The following is a 24,593-nucleotide window of genomic DNA, read 5'->3' on the forward strand; positions in this document are numbered from 1 at the left end:
CACTAAGGTTGCACGGTTTGAGGTGTTGTATGGGAGGCGTTGTAGGACTCCACTGTGTTGGGAAGATCCGAGTGATAGGGTGTTGTTGGGACCTAAATTAGTAAAGGAGACCACTAAGCATATCCGTGTAATCCAAGAGAGGATTCGCTCGGCTTAGAGTCAACAAAAAAGTTTTGCAAATCAGGGCCGGAGAATTAGAGGTTGGGAACCGTGTTTATTATGTGTATCCCTCGAACAAGGTATCAAAATATTTGGCATTTGTGGGAAGATGAGCCATCGTTATATTGGTTCTTACACAAATTTTGGAGCACATTGAAAAATTGGCGTAGTTTTCTAGTGTGTTGGGCAAGGTGTATGATATGTTTCATGTATCTCAGTTGAGGGGATGTGTAGCTGATGAGACAAAATACTCCAACCTGATGAGATGAGTTTAGAGGATGACTTAAGCTATAATGAGAAACCTGTTCAGATCTTGGACACGATGGTGAAAGCCTTGTAAAACAAGAATGTGCATATAGTGAATGTATTGTGGCATCGACATGGGGTCGAGGAAGCCAGATGGGAAGATGAGTCGTCAATGTGTAAGCGGTAAATCTGAGATTTTCGGAACTTTGTGATTTGATACCAACATGATAGCTATTTGAGTTTCATTGTGAGATTTGGATTCATTGATTACTTGATATTTGTAATTTTGAGTTAGATTAACGATTTGATGCGTTGAGGAGGTTATGAGGTTAATTGGAGAACCCCAAAAGTTTGGGGCATGATTGATTGTGAGTTGTTGGTTAAGAATCTGGATTACAATAATGTTGTACTTAAGGCTATTTCAGAAGTTGTAGTTTTGGTTGATTTCGGAGACACCATCTTTTTAAGGAGGAATAAGTATAATGCACTTATTTTGAAATATAAATAATATTATTATATTAAATAAATATTTTGATAATAGAACAATTTATATTCAAATTTTATATATATTTATAATTGATGATATTTTTTGAATATATAGATAGGAATGAAAATGAGTATTTAAGTATTAAATTAGTATTATTATTTTCAGTAATATTATTATTATATTATAAGTTAGGATAAATACGAATTATTATATAATAAATTTCCAATTTCTAATATATATTATATATCATTATATAATTATATTGAAGATAATGATTAAAATAATAATCATATAATATATATATATATATATGTGTGTGTTAGAGTCAAATAAACACACCCGATTTCATTATCTATTATATATCATAATATAATTATATTATAGATAATGATTATAATTATAATCATATAATATATATATATATATTTCAGTCAAACGAACACACCCGATCTCATTTTCAAACAAACCCAAAATTCGGAGCGAGGGAGGAAGAAGAACTAAAAGAAAAAAAGAAAAAAAAGAAAAAAATAGCCGGTCGAATTTAATTCGATTTTAATACGATTTTTGATGTGAGTAGAGTATAAATATAAGCGTTATATATACAAATAATACATATTAGTATTACACACAGCACATGCAATGTATAATAAATATATGTCTTGTTTTTTAATAATAACAAGTGTATTGTGTGCAAATATATCATGTGTTAAAAATCAATTATTGTGTGTTATATGAGACTATAGCATGTACTGTTAGTTCATTTATTGTATTTGTATTATATTAAAATATACAATATATTGTTTGTAGTAATACTATGTATTGTTTGTAGTAATATTGTGTGTTGCTCATGTGTTGTATTTGCATTGTATTAACATATACACGCTGTTGTCTGTAGTAATATTATGTGTTCTCTAATAGAACACAATGTGCAGCACAATAGTCGCCGCCTAATTTTTAATATGAATTCGAGTAGTGATGTATTAAACTATAAATTCTTCGAAAATTCGTGATTGACTACTTAGTTGTCTAACAAACAAACTGTTTAGCAAGTGTGTTGCACATGTCTGTTTATTCATATCTTTAATGATTTTTATTTGATAATCGATCGATATGAATATTATAAGATATAAGAGTTTTATAACTAAAATATAATGTTTTACTATATGAAAAAGTTTGGAAGCAATGGGCTAGTTAGAGAAATTAACTCCCATAAATGAGCATGTAGCTCATGCTATTGTGATACTTCTGTTTTGATTTGGAATTGATTAATTTTTTAGATCGTTCAGATTGTTAGAAGGAACTGCCCGGATAGCTTCTTGGTAATTTCTATCAGCAGTTAAGATATGGACATAAATATCGTAAAAACTAGCATATTGGAAGATCAATCGGCCAGCCATCAAATTGTGTTTGAAATGAATAGACAATTGATTATGTGTTCTATCATGTGTTTATATATGAATTTTGATTGGATGTCTTATGATGTGATAAATATATTGAACATCATGATATGTGCAATTTGACTGTTATGTGACAGAGCTTATGACTATTATGTGACTATAAGTTTAATTAAGTGATATACGTAATATGATGTCCTCATGAGCTTCGTATGATTATTGTGGTAATGATTATCGTTTAGTCAGGATTGAGCTATCGATATAGTTGATCGAATATTTTTGGAGAGTTTTTTTTAAAATATCTTTAAGAGAGAGAGGAGAGAGAGTCATATAATGTGTTAAAGATGGATGAATTCCACCGGAAAATGAGGATGTTTAAGACAGGCATAGAACTGCACTATTCAAATTGAATCGACAAATGAATGTAGCATGGAAAGAATAAAAGATGACCCGAGTGATTGAACCGGTAATGAGATTTTATGGGATGTAGATAAAGCTCAGAAATTACAGAATTGAAACAAGATCGTTTAGTATAAATGTGTGTTAAAACAGAAAATCACCTGAAAGCAGTTTCCGGAGTGGCTATCTTCAAACACCCGCAATGAAATAGCTTCATAAATACTTTCTAGCAAGCGCTCGAACTTTTGTATCAAAATGGGATGAGGTGATACGGCTCCCCGGAAGGTAAAGTGGATTGAGAAGTGTCTGAAAATCATGATTCACAGGTCTCAGTTGACATTCAAACTTCTCAAATAGATTAAAAATAGAGAATCTTTTTTCTCTTCTCTTTTTTTCTACTTATAACTATTCAAAAGTTGCTAAGAAACTTGTAGCGGCATTTACCTTGATGTATAGCTCATGAACCTCTTGGAAGAAGCTCTTGATGCCATCATCATTGCGAGAATCATGAAGCAGCATCAATCGAGTATGTACAACTTTGATTAGTTAAGGAATCAAACAACAATGATACTCGCACAATAGCAACAATCACTTGGCCAAATTTTGGATCAGTTATACAGGCATGAAAATTCTCATCAGAAAATTATACCATCGAGCACAGCTAGAGTAATTGGGAGATTCTGAATTGTAAGATACAATTAGTAAATAGAGGGAAAATTTGTCACCAAGATAACAATGGAGAAGGCAAGAACTAAATGAAAGCTACAAACATTCAAACAAATGCAGCTTATTCTGGATGATGGACAACTCTGTCTCACTCTCCAGGAACGATCAAATGCAACATATTCTAGATTTAACAAAAAGTCGTTACTTTCAGGGAATTCAAGCAAAAAATATCTTATGAATTCATTACCAGCCCCATAAACCATTTGAAGACCAATTTTCCTGCACAAAAAGGCATCCTAGACTCTAATTCCAAATACGACTAGAACTAAATGTGAATCACGCTTTCCACTTTTCAGCAATTTGTTCTACTAGATAACACATTAAGAAAGCAATAACAAAACCCAAAGACAAGAAACTGTTTCGAGAATCTCTAAGACTTAAAAAGATTACTCTTCCTGGAATGCTCCAGACTAATGAATTTCATATTCATAATTGCTTGCAACCCAGCATACGTGTCTAAATAAAGTTAAATCATCGTGCAAGCCAGTCATCCCAAATTCATTAGATGGAAGTGAGATTTCTGGCATTAGATGTCATGTATTAGTATTACTCAACAATCTTGACTACTTCAAGCATTTTACAGGGAATTCACAAAACTGAAGCCTACTGCATGCAATCTATGGATTTTAGAATCACGGTTTGATAATCCACAGAAATTCAGGAAGCACTGGTGCAAAAATAAGATCAAGTTTCAATTTGTATCACTCAATGATCTATTACTAACATAGCTGTTGCAGAAATCAAACAAAGATATAAAAGATATTTCAGTTTCGACAAAACTCAAGTTCTACATGAATCAAAGAATATAAACAGGTGAGAAGTGGCAGTGATGGTGATTTTCTTTCAACGATTATGAATGCATTTTGCACTGGGAGGAAAGCAGGCAATATTACAGAATACTAATTGGCTGCACAAAATGAAATCTACGGCAGACCAATGCAATCAACTTTGCTGCTGAAAATTTACAGTAACATCATCTTTTCCCTAAGTAATCCATATATAATGTTCAAAGTTATGTCAGATGAACAGATTAATCCAGTCATCACACAACATTTAAATTCAAAACATGATATAGTTTCTTTCCATGCAATCTTCAAAAATATGTGAACTACGAAACCGTTGATTGAGTAGTTAAAGTTAATAGAAAGGATATGACCCGCAGTCACATATACTGATACCACCAAGTCATTGAATCTGTCTACGGCTTTAAGAAACCTGATTCACATACACACAAAAAGGAGAGATTCAATGGCAGAAAACCTATAACCAGCCAAGACAAGATACTTTCTCTCCGTATATGAGTCCATGTTTAATGGCAGAAAGGGAAAAAAGTGGAAATCTCACATAGCACTAGTTGTCCAGGCCACATCCTGAACAATGTCTAAAGCAGCATGTAATATAAACTGGTGTTGATGAGCAGCATCCTCTTTCTAGCACAATCAGGCGCCAGTTCATCACAAATTCAACATAATCCGAAAGGAATTGAACAATCAAACATGAGCCAATGAAGTCGAAAAAAAAAAAGTGAAATGAAATCATTTACCTTCGGTACAGTGCCAACCTCAGCTTCATAAATCGGAATATCGTTCTTGCTAACTATCATAAAACACGCGGTACTTGCCATCAATCGTCACTCCAGTTCAACTTCAGTCGATTCTCCAACTGATTATAGAGTCCACAAATCCAAAGGTCAAAGAAACAGAAAATCAAATTAGAAAGAATCACTAAAACTGATATTAAAAATAGGATTTCATAGTTTCTATTAAACCAAGAAATCAAAGAATCTCAATTTAAACCAAAAAGAACAGTTCAACACCAATTATAGAGCCTCAAATCGACAGAACCACTCCGAAGTGTAGGCTCAGGCACCAAAACAAACCCAAATCAAACACAAGAACCACAAACACCACAACGAGGCTCAAAACGCGACTAAACACACCACACGCGGCCCCTATCCCTCTACACAACCGATTCTTGAAGCTCGTGAATGTTTTCCAAACTGATTTTGTGTTTGTTAAATTAGATTTGAGTTTTTCTAGCCAAAACTTGATTAATTGATCCTTTATAAAACATAAACAAAACTTGTATCAATATAATTGAAAACGGAGAAATTAAAAATAAATCGAACCTAAAAACACATTCAACGGCAGTAGTGGGGCGGAGCAGCAAGCGTGAAGAAGAAGAAAAAGGAAGCAAAAGAAAGAAGAAGGAAGAAAGGAGAGAATGGGGAAGAAGGAAGACGAAAGAAGACGAACCTGTGCACGCTGCGCCTGTGAATGTGTGTAATGTGTCGTTAGGTATATTTTATAAATTTCTACCTATTTGATCTTTAAATTCAGTTTCTATATACATTTTTTTTTACAGGCACTCACTACTTTTTGATCTATAAATATTTATTTTTACTATAGTTAAAAATATAATAATAATATTATATTGTAAAAATATAATTATCGAAATTAATTTGATATTACAACAATTTTATCTAGATAAATTCGACAATCAATATATAAAAAAATTTGATATCACTATGATTTTATTGAAATTGATTTGATAATCACAATAATTTTTTTTATCGAAATAATTTGATAATCCCGTCGAGTCGAGATAGGACATCTTTCCATAAAAACAAATACGCTCCGATAGTAGTCCCATAAGGGATGGCTTGGTGGTGTGGAGATGGACGTGTGACCATTTAACCCCGACGGCTCAGGTCACTTGCACAAATATAATACATTTAACCATTTTATTACAAATATTATGCATATATGGTCATCTTTCTATTTTATACACAAATTTATTCTTTTATCCTTACTTTATTTATTTTTCATTTTCTATACACAAGATTAAGGGCAAATTTATTATTTTATAAAAAAAACCCTAATTGCCTAAAAATACGTGTAAATATCAAATTGAACATTAAAAAATAAACGGAAGGAGTACAATATTTTCCATGAATGTAAAATATTTGCATTTAATTCAATTTTCATGCACTAAAGTGCATGCATTAGCGATCGTGCATGCATTTGTAGGCAATATGACTATTTTTTTGAGCTTCCGGTTCAATAAAATATTTTGTTGTTCGAATAGGTTTCCGAGCATAATAGACTTCATCAAAACTATAATTCATTAAACTCAAGTCTCAACTCACGACCACATCAATTGGTACAGGTGATTGGCGCGCGCCAGCAGTTTTCCGGCAATCATCTGTCTAACAACTTTGTTAATAACTATTATATAGCCCACATGCATTTCAACTCATCGAGTAATCAGTTTTGACAATTATAAATTAAATTTTATCGATTAAATAAATAATCGATTAACCGATTATTCAATAAATTACATCATATTATATATGTATATATATATATATATATGATCGATGCAACCTCTTCCAACCTTAACATTCGTTTGTCTTACACATGATCAGAATGAGAATGAAAAAATTCCCTGGCCACGAGATAATATCCTCGCCGGATCGAAATTATTCTTACTTTCGAGAAATCTGTTCCATTTGGACCCATAATGCTTAATCCAATCCTCTTTAGATTTGTGGTGAGGAAGATATTGTTTGATTTGAATGCCGGAATTTTCGCAGAATTCGATCACCTCATTGTTCAATCTTTCGAAATATTCCCTGAGATGGGGCCGACATGAGTGCAGCAATCCCACGGTGTAAAATATGTCTTCTTCTTCGTGTTCTTCGTCGTCAGGTGTGACAGCTGAGGTTCGATCATCCCATCTGTGTGCCAAACTCGAAACAAATTAATTACTACCAATTTGAAATCGGATATATATGACATTCTTTCGATTTCGATTCTTAAAGTGAATCTTGATCATCCATGGCCATCTCTATGGATTCAATAACCCATACTTTCTTCGTTCATAAAAATTATACACTTAAATAAATAAATATTTTTTAAAAAAAAACGATAAAAATTATAAAGGTAGATGGGGTTTTTTAAAAAATTTAGTTAGTAATCAAATGAAATGAAAAAGATAATATAATAAAAATAGTTACATTTGCTGTGTTAAATAAATAGTAATATTTAATTTAATTTTTTTTTGTTTTATCAAAATTAAAAAGAAAAATAAAAATAAATTTGACGTACTGAATGTAAAAATAATTTACTATACATATGGAGAAAGAATAATTGTTAAATTATTAGCATGTGTTAAAAATAGGAGTAATATTAATATGATGGAAAAAATTATTGTTATTCATGATGTAAGCATAGATTCTATGCACAAACTTAAATGATTAATTGTGTTCTTTGACAAAAAATTTTCAAATATGGACTTTAGTCTTTTTTAAAAAGATATATATTTTCTCTTAAATAATATTTTATTCAACAATATTTTAATATCAAATTCAAATTAAATCTAAAGAAATCACGTGTGTGCGATGAAAGAATGGATAAGGTTGTAGTGAAAGGAAGATTACTTTATCTTGTTAAAAGGGTAGAAAAGGATGGGTCCGGAGGTGAGGTTATGCTTGGCAATTATGTCGACGAAAACACCGGCATTGAAATCTACGATCCTCGATTTTGGTAAGAATATATTCAGCCATGGATGAACTTCTTCTTCTTCTTGTGAGTTCTCATCATCTTCCCTAATTTCAACTCTTGTAAGAAAATCAATGAGTGACACATCCTTTTTGAAAATAAATCCCGGGACGAAATTCAAGTCCTTAAATAATTCCTCCAATTCCTACAAGAAAATACAACACATAAAATTATAACAACATGTGGGAAATATACATTGTACTAAGAAAGCAACATATATTCCATCTGAAAAATAAAATAAAACTTTCTGACGACAATTATCGTTTTTTATCAAGGTATATTCTCTCGGCTGTGTTTTGGTCCTCTACTTTGCAAAAAATTAATCAGTTCTCCGAAATTGGTAGCATGTGAGAAATTAGAGCTAAAATAAAATCGACGAAACACAAATTAAGAACAAAAGCTATAATTTAAATTAAAAACATGTACAAGACTATCTTTTTTTTTTTTTTTTTTTCTCTTAACCATCGAATCTACTTACATTGTCGATGCTTTCCACGGCATGATGATCATAGTATTTGACGAATTCGATAGAGTAGAGAAGGCCATTATTTATTGTTTCCAAGAGGAAAATGATACTTTGGTATTGAGAGGGAGAGTAGAAAGAATTAGATCTCCAATTATTAGGTTGGCTTTGGTGAGTGATTAAGGAACCCTCGACATAATCTGGGCTGTTATTTCTTGTGGAGATGAGATGTTCTTGGTCTCTAGTGAATTCGAAGAAATCCCTGTAAATTAATCTCACCCATTTTGCCTGTGGGATTAATTCATATGACAAAAAGGGTAAATTTTCAGACAGTGATTATAATCTACATTCAATTAAATAAATATAATGATATTAAGGCTACTCTTGTTGGTGCTTTGTGGAGGGCAATTCTTGCTCTGGTAATGATGCCAAACTGGCCAAGACCACCAAGAACTGCATAAAATAGCTCAGAATTCATGTGTTGGGAGCAGGTCACAAATTCCCCCTTTCCTAATATTGCCAAAAAAAAAAATGGATTAGTGTATATATATATATTAATTGTGACATTAAGAGTAAATGAGTATTAGGGTTGCTTGTTTGTATTTTTATCTTGGTTTTAGAGTGTTGAGTAGTTCGTTTAAGGAAATACTCTCTCCGTCTCACATACCATGTCCACGTTGCCGTTTCTGTCCGTCCCACATTCATGTCACATTCCTTTTTTAAAAAGTATTACACACTAAAATCTCATCTTGAATTTTTTAATTTATTTTTTTAATTTTAATTAAACTAATTAGTTATCTTAATCTTAATTTATAATTATTTATATTATTAGATAATTATTTTCACTAATACATTCTTAATTATCTACTAATTACACTCCTCCTAAAATACCGTGTCTACGGTGTAGCAGACACGGTATGTGGGACGGAGGGAGTAGTATTTTATATCAAAAAAATTAATATATTATACATATTTATTATTTTTATATTACATACACAATTCTTAATTCATGTAAAAAAATATCTCATCAAATCATTTAACAAAACAAACACACTCTAAAAAAATTGATAAGAAAATTAGTTCGGTAGTGTTTATTTAAAAAAAAAAAAAATACTAAATATTGTGTTTTTGAATTGAAAGTAAATTTCAAATGTAATAACAAAAATGAAAATAAAACACAGGCAGAATTGTATATAAAATAAAATAAAAAAAAAAAAAAAAAAAAAAACTCCTATTACTTATAATTTGGAGATTCTGTCAATCACATGCACAATATTTCAACAGTATCCAAGGCCTATTGTTTATTTGTTTGTGTAGGCAACATGTGCATCATGTTCCATTTGTAAATTATTTATATATATTATTTAAATGTTGCTTAGGTCATATATATGTATGATGGTTCTTGTCACAACAAAAAAGATCAAAAAGCTACAGTTTCTAACATGAAAACCTACAAGATACCTATTTTTTCTTTTTGACAAAACCCTTCTGTTTGATCATGTGATGTTGAAGTATAATCTCCTCAATCCCATAAAAACAAAATAAAGATTTAGAAAAAGAAAAAGGACAAAACAACAAAAAAGTTTATAAAAATTCTACCAAATTTTCATTATTTCAAAAATAGTATCAAATTTTCTTATAATTTCAGAAATTTTGCGTCTAACCTCCATTCTATCATTAGTTAATGATGATTTCGTAATTATGAAATTTCTATACGCCTTTCATAGTGTGAACATGAAGTTGAACACAGAGTTTCTGAAATTATAAAAGAGTCTAATCCAATTTTTAAACAATGAAATTTTTGCATAATTTTTATAAATCACTAAAGCCATCTCCAACCCACTAAAGAAATATATTTACGCAGTTTTAACTCCAAAAATGCACTTGCTACAATATTTTTACTCCAACCCACAACTCTATTTTTTATCCAACAAAACTATTCTTCAAATATTCTATTTTATATATTATTTTCAACTATTTTTTATATTTACAATTAATATTATCTTTATAAAAAAAATTTAAAATTTAAAATAAATAAAAAACTAATATACGAACATTTAAAAAAATTTAAAGAAAAGAAAAATAAAAACATCAAAACGCCAAATTTTCAACCCAGAGCCATAAAATAACGACTGGGTTGAAGATGTCCTAAGTAAGTTTTACACTGTTTCGAAGAAAAAAAATAAATAAATAATTCATGTACCAGTGACAACATCCAATTCAAGAACATTGCTGATTTGAGGGCCATGTAGAAATGACTGCCCACTGATTCCACCATTAGAGAGTGTCCCCCCCACACTCAAGTACAAATAATCGGTCCACGACCGCGGCGTGACGCCATGCTCGAGGGTTGCGCGCAGCACGTCGATCCAAAGCTGCTCTCCCCCGACATCGGCGTAATAACCTAACAAAGAGCTCCAAGAAACCCTAATTCCAATCCCATTTCCACTCAATGATGCCATGTCCACCACCACCCCTCCCGGCGCCATCGCTTGCCCTCTCAGGGAGTGGCCGCGGCCCCGGGCAGAAATACCAAACGGCGTTGAGCAATTGTTCGAATATTTTATGAGAGCAATGATGTCCTCAATGCATGAAGGGTAGAAAACTGCAGAGGGGTTTTTTTGAACTATTTTCCCATAGTCAGTTGAAGCTAATTTAATCGAATCAGGGTCGAATCGAAGCCTCGGCATTATAGTTTTCAGCAGGATGTCGTCGGGAAATCGAGTAGTATCCTGGGGACTAATCAATTTCCCCAAACTCCAAGAACTTAGAGTCACAATATACACAAGAAAAATGAAAGAGTAAGGGTTTCCCATTTTTTAAGAAGATCAAATTGTTGTAAATCTTGAAGAGATATTGAGTTTCGAACAAATGATGTGTATATTATATATATATATATATATAGAGAGAGAGAGAGAGAGAGAAACCATATTGCATGTAGGAGAGGAAAAAAGGATGATAATCTTGGGAATGAAGAACAAAATCTTTGACATATAATGCATGCATATTATTATTATTATCTATCATAGACTCTATGGTTGTGTTTGGATGTGAATTTTCACTCAAGACTAAACTCGTACCATTATCAATTTTTTTACCGTAAAATAAAATAATGTATTGTGAAGCCCAAGTTGGAATCTGAAAAATATTGTACATCCAGCCCCTCGAGCGTCGGTCCTTACAGTTTATTGATCAGGTGTTAAAGTTTTAACCTACACTTTCATATATACTAACATATCTTGAAATTGATACTAATGCACGAGTAATAGCCAAACCAGAGAAATTGTTGATCAAAAATAAAAATAAATATCTTATTAAAAACCAAAATTGAATACAAAAGAAAAAGAATTCGTTCGAAAAGTTGCACAAAAAATTTAAAAAGTTTCAAAAAGTAGAAAAATATTTATTTGAGGCTCTAAATGACATGGAATGGATAAAAAATATTGAAAATTATGGCAAAGCCATAAGCTTGCTTTGTTAGACCTTCATATGAACTATTCAAATTTCATGCAATTTCAAGTAAAAACAGAAATAATAATAATAATAATAATAATATTGTAAAATATAATTGTACTATAAATTTATAATATACTTGATAAATAATGAAATAAATAATAATCATTGACTATAGATATATAAATAAATTTAAATTTATGGGTTTTCACTGCTCAGTTGAAAGGAACTTGTATGAAATTTGATTAGTAAAGAATAAACATGAAAGAACCTGAAAATCACAAAAAGATTCTAAAAAAGAAAATTTGTCAATTCCCGTGGGCCACTATTTATTGATAATACAAAGATAATTAATTAATTAAGACGTGACTATACAAGCCAAATTCAACTCAATAATCTAAGCTTTAATAAAATAAAATTAACATATTAAAGAACTCAATAATGTATCGTATCCATATAATTTTATTGTCTTTATTTCTCATTTTGCAAAATATTATAATTAAAATTTAACTCAAAATTTCGTGTACGTAAAGATATGATAAATTTTAAAACTAAAAAAATCCACAAGAAAGGCGTAGCAGTCCTCTATAAAACTATCATAATATTTTCTTTATCAAGTATTTCCTCGCGCAAAATGTTGTTAAATAAAATTATGAGTGTGAGATACTGATTTAAGTATCATTTGAATGAATAATCGAAATAAAATACAAATTTACATTAAAAAAAAAAAAAAAAAAATCGGACATCATATTTACATGAAAATTTCAAGATTAGGAAAACCGCAGGACGACAAAAAGTTCCACTAAAATGATTCCAAGAATATAAGATTGCTGGAAAACTTCTCACATATGAAAAACAACAATTAAAAAGGAAAAAATCTACGGAAAAAAATTAAAAAAAAAAAAAAAACCATCAATCAAATAGAAAAGAACTTCATTTCCGTTAATTAAAAAAAATATAACTCCGACAACATATATATATATATATTTTTCAAGTTTTTGTATTATTCATTAAGTATAGCTTTTTCAAAAAGAACCATATCAAATGTTTACTTATTTTCTTTTACAAAATATTCGATTAACAAATTTTGATTTTGTATGTATTTACATCTTATGAGTCTCTAGAATTTTTAAATGTATCCATACATAAGAGTTTTTTGGTTCTATTCCATCTGTAATGAACTTTTCATTTTATTTTTTATTTTTGGATAACGTGAGAACCCGCAGCCGCTACCCGAAAATGTGCATTGGGTAAACCTTCGGCCGAACCTAATACTCTGCAAACCAGGCCCGACAGGAAAATTACACTAGACGAACCATGTGTGCCAAGTGAATTGTCTAATATTTAATATATTTGTTTCTTAATTGGATAAATGCAATTCTCACATAAATAAAATAAAATACTTCTATATTTTACCTAAAATCAAAGATAAATCACTATTTCCTTTACAATCTATCTACTATACTTTCAATTACATTTTAGTTAATAACATACTATGTTTTTGGTTTTTTTTTATTTTTATTTTTTTTTAGGGTGAGGCGGTTTGGAGTTTGAACTTTATTTTAAATAATAGTTTGATGTGATAATCTGTTAAATAAGAAAAAAAATATTTTTTATTATAGAATGTAAAAGGTGAATAGTAAAAAAAAATATATTCAAAAGAAACCCCTAAATTTACCTACAAAATGCAGATTGATACATATAAATTGAGTTATAAGAATAGTACAAAATATAATTCTCTTTTTACATAAAGGTAATTTTTTTTAAAAAAAAAATCATATTAAATATAATTTTTTTATTATTTTAAAAATATTTCGAAAGCTCACTCAGGGTATGTTAACATTCTTCCACCATTTTTTTCAATACGATTTTCAATATATATAATATATATTATATTTTATTATTTTACGGAAAATCAATATTCAACATATAATATTATTTTTATATTATATATATAATTCCATATATCTCACGTAGAAAATTATACGTCAAACCAACCACTAAACAAACAAACAACTTCTTATTTAAATTGAGGTATATTTTCCAATTAGTACGTGTAGATAAGTTTCTAGGTGCATGGGTCCCTATGGATGATAGTCATTGATCTAACTTTGACAATGAAATGTAAACATAAATATAAATATAAATATAAATATAAATTATTATTATTATTATTATTATTATTATATTTTTTATAACGTAGGAAGTCGCAGCTGTTACTTAAAAATGTGTACCGGATAAACTTTCGGTCGAACCTGATACCTTGTAAACTAGGCTCGACAGGCAAGTCATACTAAGTGAATTATGTGTGGCAGGTGATCTGAAGCGTCGAAAGTTTAAAGCCATGACTTCACGGTTATACGTCCAACCTAATAATTTATATTTTTTTTTATAAAATATATATAAATTATTATTATTATTATTATTATTATTATTATATGTTGTTGTCCTGTTGCATCCAAAATCTTTGCGGTGAAGATAGGAATATATGGATGCCTGGTTCATTTTAGGCTAAACATATAGCATCATATCCCAAGATTTATATTTTTTTTATAAATAAATATATATATATATATATGATTATGAGTGAGGGTGAGTATATAGTCATATCGTGTATATTTTTTCACATGTTGATATGAATGCAAGATTTTATATGGTAATATATATATATATATATACAATAGTCGCTGGTTTGTTGCGCTATGCCGCTATTATATCTTTTTTTATTGTAGACACAAAAATTTAGAAGGGATATGATTAGTAAATAATTAAGAATGTATTAGTAAAAATAATTTTGGTATAATATAAGTAATTATAAATTAAAATTAATTAATTAATTAATTTAATTAAAATTTTAAAAAAAATAAAATATTTAAAATAAGATTAATGTGTATAATTTTTTTTTTAAATGACAAAATAAGTGGAACGAATGAAAATAAAAAGGTATGCATGATAAATAGGACGAAAGAGGTATAAATTAATTTCAGAAAATACAGAACTTATATCATTATTAGTACAATTGCATTTCAAGATATATTATTTTATTCTTTTACTATGCTAATTGATTATTATTTCAATAATACGGTCACGAAGGAGTAAAATAAATAAATAAGAGTGAATATTCATATGTATTAATTACTTTTATTTTGTATTATTTCAATAATAGTTAATAAAAAACTTAATGACCGAAAAGAATCTATCGAATAAAACAAAGATTAATTTTTCATATAATAAAAAATAATTAAAAATAAAAATAATTAAAAAAATCTCTATCATTAATTTTTATTGTACTATAATAATAAAATAAATTCTACTTAAAAAAAATTAATATTGTTATATAATAGAATTAATAAAATTAATAATGTTGAATGAAATATTTATAACAAAATAAATAATTATATTAATATAGTTTTTTGGAAAAGGGTGAGAAATAAAATAGATTATTGGATAAAGGGTATTAATGTAATTTTATGTAGCCAAAAATTTTTAAGGTATATGTATATTATGGGATATATGTTTACTTATTATATCTATATCTCTATCTATTACTCATTTCGATCGGGTCCTATTTATCTTTTACGTCATTATAGTTAATATTAAAAATATTTTTATATTTGTATAATTATTTTTTTTTTGGTACAAATGTCATTCTATTAGTACTATAAGATACTAATAGAAGTATTTTATTAATTTTTTTAATTTGTATTATATTTTGATATAATAATTAATATTTAAAGATCAACGTACAAAAAGTAAACGTGACCCTTAAACTCGGACGGAAGAAATATTTAGTTTACTATTTTAATTTATCTATAAGAAATACACTGATGCTATATTGAGTAAAAAAAATATTTAAAAAAAAAAAATTTCCACTAATTTTCTACTCCCTCCGTCCCCCAATGTAAGGTTGCCGTTTAGTTTTTGTACGTAAATTTTTGAATATTAGTATTTAATGGATTACAGTAAAAAAGACGAAAATGCCCCTATTAGTATTGTGTAATATAAAAGTAATGACATTTGTGTAATATAGTGTAAGTTGAAAGGGTATTTACTATGTTAGATAGGTAGTACAATTACTAAATTAGGAAATGATAAGCTTGTTTTGGGACGGACGAAAATAAAAAATTGACAACTTTTCAATGAGACAAAGACAGTATATATTACATCATTGCCACTGTGACTACATATTTTTTGTATTCATTATATTTTAATCTAAAAATTATATTTTTAAAATTTATTAAAATTCAAATTATACATTTACAAAAAAAAATTATTTTTTTAAAAATTTTTATATCTAAAAGTTTTGAGTACATTTCTATAAAAGATTAGAAGTACTCCGTCCGTCCCAATACAATATTCTTGTTTATTAATTTTTTTCGTCTCAAAACAATAGTCTTGATTTCATAAATAACCATATCACCGTAAAACTACCCATACTTTTACATTTTTATTACACAATTGTCACTACTTTTTCCACGAAAAAAAAAAAAATCTTTTATTTATTTATTTTTAGCAAGGGAGGATAATGGTAGGGTTGGCTGGATGAGATATATTTTTATATTAAATAATCTTTTTAAAGTTTGTAAATTTTTATATTTTAATATAATTTTTACTTTTTACTGCATACCATTTTTGTTAACTTACAAAAGTACTGTAAACAAAACAAATTCATGCAACAATAAATTGTTACAAAGTCATCTAAATTTATAATACCTAAAAATTTGTATCATAATAAAGACAAATAAAATTATTGAAAAAGGATTAGTATTAATATTTACTTTATATATATATATATATATTCTCCCTCCGTTCCAATACAATAGTATTGTTTACCATTTTTGTCCGTCCTAAAACAATAGTCTTGTTTCCATAAATAACCATATCACCATAAAACTACCTATATTTTTTCATTTTTATTACACAATTGTCATTACTTTTTACACTAATATACTCACCAGGGCAAAAAATTCTTTTATTCATATTTTTTACCAACTACTAATATAATATCAATATTCCTTAAATCTCGTGTTCATCCCATAAGTAAGTATCCATTTGCTTTTTGCACGTAATTTTAAAAATATTAGTATTATATTAAGATATAATAGGAATAAAGTAGAAATAACTCAAATAACCTTACTAGTGTGTGTGATATAAATGTAATGATATTTGTGTATATATTGTAAGTTGTAAGGGTATTTGTAATGTTAGATAGATACTACAGTTATTGAAAAAAATGAATACTTTGTTATGGGACGGACTAAAATGAAAAAATGGATACTTTGTTATGGGACGGGGAATATATTTTTTTCGTGTAGCCGCTATTTTTTTTATCATTTTTTGTCTGTATTATTCAAAAGTAATTTTTTATTATTTTATTGAAAGTAATCATATATTAATATATACTTTTAATTTTTATCTAAATTTCAGATATATCATTTATATATACAATAAAAATGTCAAAATTTTTTTACATATTTTTATTAACTAATAAAATACTATTATTATTTTTTAAATCTATTATAAAAAGTTTTAAAAATAATATTTTGGAGTGGAAAAAATATATAGGAAAAAAAAAAAAAAAAAAAAAAAAAAAAAAAAAAAGCAGCTGTGCATTGGTCACGTGCAACACAAAAAACAAAAACGTGATTGTTTGTAGGATTGGAAGTTGGGACTAAAACTAAAAATACTAGCAGCAAATCAATAAGATTTGGTTCTTTAGTGGATTTTACAGAATATATTTAGGGTGTGTTTGTTTGGGGGTTTGAATTTTGAGTTGGGATTTGAATAGTAAAAATTTTAAATTTGAATAGTTGTATGATGTGATATAAATAGGTAATGATGTGATGTTTTGAATGTAAAATTGATTTTTAGAATAATATAAAAAATGAAAAATAGGTATTTGATTTGATGTTTTTGGGGGGAAAATTTTGGATGAATAGTGGAATTTAATCCAAATCCATCAAACGAACACACCCTTATTATTCAAGTTCTATTTTTTCTCTAAAAAAAATTATATTTAAAATGTTCATCTATTTATATCACATCAAACAACTATTAAAATTCAAATTTTTATTATTTAAAAAATTCAAACCCAAAGTCCCAAACCCACAAACAAACACAGTCGCGAAATATATTATCACAAAAATAATATATATGATTATATTGTCGCAGATTTCTACAATACATAATTATACCATAAAGAATTTTTATTTTTTTTGTCACAAAAATTTGTAACAATCAGACGATTACTTTTCTTTTGTGAATTATTTTTATTATTCAAATTCTTTTTTTTTTCCAAAAAAATATCACATCAAACAATTACTTTTTATTTTATTTTATATTATACTACAAATTTATTTTATATTCAAAATATCACATCAATATCTATTTATATTGCATCAAACAACTATTCAAATTCGGGGGTCGCATAACATAAGTATAGCTATATTCATCGTATATATGAAAAAACTCGGCCATCAACAAAAGATCGCATCAAATACACCAAAAAATCTATGAACGAAAAATCACACAACACAATATCACTCCAAGAACTCTCAAGTTAGAAGTACCTGACAATGAATTACCCGACTTTTCCGGCCATTCCTTCCGGCGAGATTCGACAACAAACTCGCAACTAAGCTTCGCAACCGCCCTTTCCCGATCGTCTCCCACAAATGCTCCGCAGCGGCAGCGCCATCAAGATCACCTTTAAAAACGTCGACAAGAGTAACGCTCAAATCATTCCGAACAATGCAAAGTTTCCCGGAAAGAGGAACGACACCTCTCGCCTCGACGGCCCTCGAGTTCCCCAAATGCGTTCGACTATCGACCCGCTTGCTCCAAGACCCGCTCGTTTTGTCGTAAATCCTAATTTTGCACCCGTCTCTACAATCCAAAGCACAAAGATTTCCGTCGACCACTGCGCAAGGATGCCTCCAACCGGAAACCATTCCGTCGTCAACGCGCTTCCATCGATCGGTTTTGGGATCGTAGACCTCGCCGTGCACCTGCCGATTCGAAGCTACTCCTTTTAGAAACCACTTCCCGTCGTAAACGGTGCCTACGAACGGCACCATCGAAGTGGTCATTTCAGAGATGAACGACCACCGATTCTTGTTCGGGTCGTAAACCTCGGCCGATCTCGACGATCGATTGTTCCAGGCCTCGCTCTCGCCGCCCGCTACGTATAAACAGTTGTTCATCACGCACCAGCTGAAGAACTTCCGGCGCCGGAGCATATCCGGCGCGCGGTGCCACTTGTTCGTCCGGGCGCTGTAGAATACGACGCGTCTTATCGATCCTTTAACCGGATCCTTCCCACCGAACAAGTAGAGGTGACAACCGCCGAGAACCGCACATCCAAATCCGAGCGTTTCGTCGTATTCTTTCGGGATCGGCGGGAGCGGTTGCCAGAGATGATGCATCGGGTCGAAGGCGACCCAGGACAGCTTCCCGTCCCGATCTTGCTTCACGACGTATATCCACTCCTCGGAAATTCCGAGACTCTTGCGCTGAGAGTAGAAGAAATTACCGGCCAGAAGTCGATACCATCTTTTGCAGATGAGGCGGAGCTTCGAATGTTCGATTCTCGGAACGCGGATTAAGCAAGCGATTGCGAGGTCGTCCGGGAGCCCCGGAAGTAACGGAGACTGACTCCTGCTCTGAACGCGCGGCGGCTTTGGCTTGGCTGGATGAATCGAAGGTTTTATATCGGGTTGGAGACAGAGTTTCGACCGGGGGACGTATTTTTTCGCTCCGGCGACGGTTTTCAGGCCGGCATCGACCCTACAAAGGCATGCCGTCGTATCAACCTGCGTACAAAATCATTTTTCTATAACTTCGATAGCATCGAAACGTATAATTTAAACGGTAAAGCAATAGAAGAAAAACAACGAAAAAAACAGGGCGATTCAAGACATACATTATACATACAGATTGTGCAGTTGCCATACGTATAAGAAACCGAATATCGGCTACTTGAACCTATATTCGAATTGTTACCATACACATCTTTTGTCGACAATGTCAGCGCTAAATATCAACATTGTGTCGTTTGTTTTTAGATTTGTAGCGCATACTATTGTGTTTACGGAAAGATTGAATTTCTAATCACGACTAAAAAGGCCCTTTTATCTATAGTTCAATCATACTTCTACACTTCTTTATCGATCTTATATTAACAATCAACAAATTTACAACATAGTTCGACAGATTTTTACCATAACTCAACACATATACTCTTATATGATTCGGAAATTGTTTTATGCAATTCAACAACACATAATCCGAACCCGAAAACTGCTGTGTTCTAAGAAGCTATCAATAATCGACACATAGTCCGGAATGCATCCTTAACAGACTAACAACGAATCGAAATATTTGTTCCATTCCCTATCGAAACAAGTTATGCATTTGATCCTACATTGACAAATCCATCAATTTAGGTTTGTTTCCACAGAATCAACACAGATGAATTCAAATGCTAACCAAAATTTAAACTCAAAATTTAATCATGAATAACTCAAATAAATTGAAATCCATGGAAGAACAAACCAATCAAATTACCAGAGGAGGATGAATCACTCTATCCATTGTTTAGCTGTTCCAATTCCTTCAAGACCACAAGATTTCAAGCTTCAAAACCTAAACACTAAAGATATACATACATACATATATATATGTACATACTTAGCTTCGAAGCTCAAGATCCTCCGAGATAATCTTCAGAGAGAAACATTTACAAGAAATCCCAATCCATACCAAATTAAATTATCGACACAGTAAAATCAGAAATCCAGAAGGAAAAGCTTCAGAGTTCGAGCAAAATACACACAGCCGACGAAACCCTAAATCCCCAAAATTGGAACCAGAAAATTAAAGCAGTGAAGATGAGTGGTAACTGATCTCCTCTTCCTCCTCCTCCTACTCGTCCTCAACTCAAGTTTCCATTGCTCATTTATTACGACTCTCGTCTCCTTCGCACGCCATCGGCGGAAAAATTGGGCCCATACAAAACAAACACGGAAGAGACCTCTGACTGTTGGGCATTTGCAAGAAAATGGAAAGCAAAAAACGACACCCCAACTCGATCGATTCTTTCTACGCATTCAATTCTACACTACACTACACGTCAGGGTTGGACATGGATCTCCGAAACACGAAAATTTAAAGTAAAGATTGAGTCAAAGGAGATAAAATTAAAGGCTATGTTTACATTTTTACGAAGTTTTTGGTATTTTTAATGATAAATTTTCAAAATATATTACATGAGTATCAAAAGTTGGTTTATTATTTTTTAAAAATTACATATTTAGAAATCTTTTTGTAAGATAAAAAAAAATAGAGTTTGGTTGTCCAATTGTTTTTTTTTGGTCTGATACAATTCTATATATATTTATATAATTTACTGCCTTTCCCACGTTGGATGTTTGGGTCACTGTAAACACGAGAATTTAGAATAAATATAATTAACATATAATTAACAATGTATTAGTGAAAATAATTATCTAATAATATAAATAATTATGAATTAAGATTAAGATAACTAATTACTTTAATTAAAATTTAAAAAAAAAAATTTAAAATTTAAAATCAGATTAAAGTGTGTAATCATTTTTCAAAAAACAATGACATGGAATGTGGGACCGACAAAAAGACAATATAGACATAATATGTGGGACGGAGGGAGTATTATATTATTTTCAAGAAAATAAATTTTAATATACTACATATATAAAATATATATTTAAATATAAAATTTTATTTTCTATATTACAGATATAATTTTTTATATTGTATATAAAATAATACTTTATTAAAAGACTAAACATGTTAATGTATACTTCCTATAAAAAAAAAATAACAAAAAATAAAAATTTAATAGTTTTTTATAATACATATACATCGTATTTATAGAAAAAATTATATAAATATAAAAATATTTTTAACTTTATATAATTATTCAAAAAGTAAAATAATAATAGTATTTTTTGATGAGACAAAAATAGCATTATCTTTTTATACGATATAAATTAAAACAATATTTCAATTAAAAATTCAATATCAAATTAAAATCAAACATCTTCACAATATTGCATAGAATTAAACTTCTTTCATCTTAATTCAAAATAAGTTAATTTTTTATAATTTTTGTATGTTTCATACTTTTAATTTATATTTAAATTAAAATATATAATTATAAAATACAATTATTTTATATGTAAAATTAAATGATAAAAATATTAAAATTTTTTACATTGTTTTACTATATTATTATTTTTTAATATAATAAGAACAGTAAAAAGAGAATTTACTCAACGTATCCAACTTATCGTACCGTGTCATATCGAAAATATCGAAAATTTCAGTATACCCAAAATTTTGATACGGTATGAATATCGTACCGAAATTTTTGGTACGGTATCGGTATTACTTTTCGAAAAATTCGGTATTTCGATATGATACTGTACCGATATTATTTTTATTAAATAATTTAATTATTAATATAAATAATAATTATTAATTTTTCTTTTAAATCATAACAAAAAAATATGTAACCTATTGAAAATTTATTGAGTTTTTCATAATATTTTTGTGGTGGAGAATTGTGATATTTATTAAATTTTTTAATTATTTTAAAATTTAAAATTATATTTTCACTATAATCGGTATATACCGGTATCTATCGAAATCAAAATTTTCAGTATAAGCGATATATACCGATATCATATTAAAATTAAAATTTTCGGTATAAACGGTACTATACCAAAATTTTGGTATATCAATACCGGTATACATTTTTATTATACCGAAAAATTTGGTACGGTATCGATATCGACCGATATTTTCGATAAGATACGCTATGTCATCCCTAATAATAATAAAGAGGAGGAGGGACAAAGATTCAACGACATAATTATGGGTCCCATGGATTGCTTACCCTATTTCAACGACTCACTTCAGTTTCAGATATTTTATTTTATTTTATTTTATTTTATGTCATGTCCCCTCGTGATCATTGCTTCATATTCTTTCGACTTGATAAAACCTTTTGAAGACTAAACATTCATGGTGTTTTTATTTTGGGTCCACGTTTGAATGGTTGTATAATATGATATAAATAAATATTGATGCGATATTTTGAATATAAAAATTAATTTTTAGTATAATATTTTTTTCGTTTCAATACAATAGTCTTGTTTACTATTTTTGTTCGTCCCAAAATAATAGTTTCATTTCTATAAATAACTATATCACTATAAAACTATCCGTACTTTTTTATTATTATTACACAATTGTCACTATTTTTTACACTAATACACTCACAAGAGCAAAAAAGTTTTACCAATATTTTTTACCCACTGCCAATATAATATCAATATTTTTTAAATCTTAATCTCGTGCTGAACACAACCCAAACTATAGTTTTGGGACGGAGAGTTTCAAAAAAGAAAAATAGATATTTGATTTGATGTTTTTAGAAAAAATTTTTTTTGATGAATAGTAGAAATTTTAACAAATCCTCCAAACATACACACTTTTAGTTGATCTGATCAAATTAATTTGAATTTAATATTAAATAATATTTTATATAATTTTAAGGGAGTTTTGATTTAAATTCATATTAGATAAAATACATTTAAGTTCAATCTCAATAAGTTATGTCTAAGATATTATATTCTATTTTTGTAAAATATTTGTAAATAGCTTCTTACTACCCATTTTGCTCCTAAAATGATGATTTTATGTAAATGATATATTATATACTTCTGTTAAGTTTACGTAAACATATATTTTTTTAGTTATGTACTCTAAAATTTTCGTGTTATGCAAATTTAATTGCAAAGCAATGTACTTTCACTTATTATTTATATACTATATTCTTCTACAAAAATATCACATAAAAACAACCGAATCTAAATAATACACACGATCTCAATCACTTCTTTTCTTCATAAAAACATTTCTCCTCTCACTTTCAGGTTGTTGCCTCCGATTGTTATCTTTAAAATCATTACCGCCGCTGCATTGGAAATTTTATGAATCAAAGACGAACGAGAGGATAAAACAAAAGTGTACCGTTTGCTCGAAATGTCAAAGAGAGTCTCTCCCAAAAGTAGTTCAAGAATTAAGTTAAAATTTTTGTATTTGGTAAAATCGATATTTTAGTTTCGTGTTTTTTATTTATTTTTTCGATTTATAAAAATTCTGTTTGTTTTTACAGTTTTACAAGTGTGCGTTAATGCCTCCAAATATTTTTTGTTATACTGGGTGTGTTTGTTTGAGAGTTTGGATTTTGGATTGGGATTTGAATAGTAAAGATTTTGAATTTGAATAGTTTTATGATGTGATATAAATAAGAATTGATGTGATGTTTTGAATATAAAATTTAGTTTTAGTATAATATAAAAAAATAAATAATAAATATTTGATTTGATATTTTTTGAAAAATTTTTTTGCTGGAATAGTAGAAATCCCACACAATCCCTCAAACAAACACACCCGTGTGCTCTGATTTTCAATTTACGTTCCTCTACAAGAAAGTTACATAACTATATAGTTATGTCATAAACTTGAATTAGTGTTGTATATACTTTTACAGACTTATGTCTTTATTTTAAATATTGTCAGGTCCAAAGTGAAACACATGATTGTGGGTCACTAGTACGTATGTTCTCCGAGTATGTAACACAAAAACTTAGCCG

General features: G+C 29.3%; 2 protein-coding genes and 1 pseudogene across 5 annotated transcripts; all 3 read right to left on the bottom strand.

The window, feature by feature from the left end:
* Window positions 1-373: 373 nt before the first annotated feature.
* On the bottom strand, window positions 374-11,252 carry LOC127264837 (cytokinin dehydrogenase 3-like; annotated as a pseudogene).
* Window positions 2,623-5,726, bottom strand: LOC127265056 (transport protein particle 20 kDa subunit-like). Of its 2 annotated transcripts, none has more exons than XM_051294723.1 (6): window positions 5,667-5,726; window positions 4,955-5,073; window positions 4,756-4,841; window positions 4,562-4,626; window positions 3,130-3,212; window positions 2,623-2,991 (listed from the first exon to the last, which is right to left on the bottom strand). In XM_051294723.1, the coding sequence occupies exons 2-6, from the start codon at window positions 5,033-5,035 to the stop codon at window positions 2,899-2,901; spliced, it is 408 nt and encodes a 135-aa protein (XP_051150680.1). In that variant the 5' UTR covers window positions 5,036-5,073; window positions 5,667-5,726; the 3' UTR covers window positions 2,623-2,898. The 2 variants fall into 2 exon arrangements, with proteins under 2 accessions (XP_051150680.1, XP_051150679.1); XM_051294722.1 differs by having other exon boundaries at window positions 5,540-5,687.
* Window positions 11,253-18,261: 7,009 nt separating the features above from the next.
* On the bottom strand, window positions 18,262-21,051 carry LOC127265041 (F-box/kelch-repeat protein At1g55270-like). Of its 3 annotated transcripts, none has more exons than XM_051294693.1 (3): window positions 20,650-21,051; window positions 20,455-20,539; window positions 18,262-19,700 (listed from the first exon to the last, which is right to left on the bottom strand). In XM_051294693.1, exons 2-3 carry the CDS (start codon window positions 20,479-20,481, stop codon window positions 18,444-18,446), a joined length of 1,284 nt encoding a protein of 427 aa, XP_051150650.1. In that variant the 5' UTR covers window positions 20,482-20,539; window positions 20,650-21,051; the 3' UTR covers window positions 18,262-18,443. The 3 variants fall into 3 exon arrangements, with proteins under 3 accessions (XP_051150650.1, XP_051150648.1, XP_051150647.1); XM_051294691.1 differs by having other exon boundaries at window positions 20,455-20,500; window positions 20,578-21,051; XM_051294690.1 differs by having other exon boundaries at window positions 20,455-21,051.
* Window positions 21,052-24,593: the final 3,542 nt, after the last annotated feature.

This window comes from Andrographis paniculata, unplaced genomic scaffold (assembly GCF_009805555.1).
Source record: "Andrographis paniculata isolate CXL003 unplaced genomic scaffold, ASM980555v1 Contig71END, whole genome shotgun sequence".
Classification (NCBI taxonomy): Eukaryota; Viridiplantae; Streptophyta; class Magnoliopsida; order Lamiales; family Acanthaceae; genus Andrographis; species Andrographis paniculata.

Coding starts and splice junctions, on each gene's coding strand:
- LOC127265056 (XM_051294723.1), bottom strand. CDS start 5,035: ATGGCAAGTACCGCGTGTTTTATGATAGTTAGCAAGAACGATATTCCG. Junction 4,627..4,755: donor GCCTGGACAACTAGTGCTAT/GTGAGATTTCCA, acceptor TATGTGAATCAG/GTTTCTTAAAGCCGTAGACA. Junction 3,213..4,561: donor ATATGTGACTGCGGGTCATA/TCCTTTCTATTA, acceptor AAGTTGTACATA/CTCGATTGATGCTGCTTCAT.
- LOC127265041 (XM_051294693.1), bottom strand. CDS start 20,481: ATGGATAGAGTGATTCATCCTCCTCTG. Junction 19,701..20,454: donor GAGTGATTCATCCTCCTCTG/GTAATTTGATTG, acceptor TTTTGTACGCAG/GTTGATACGACGGCATGCCT.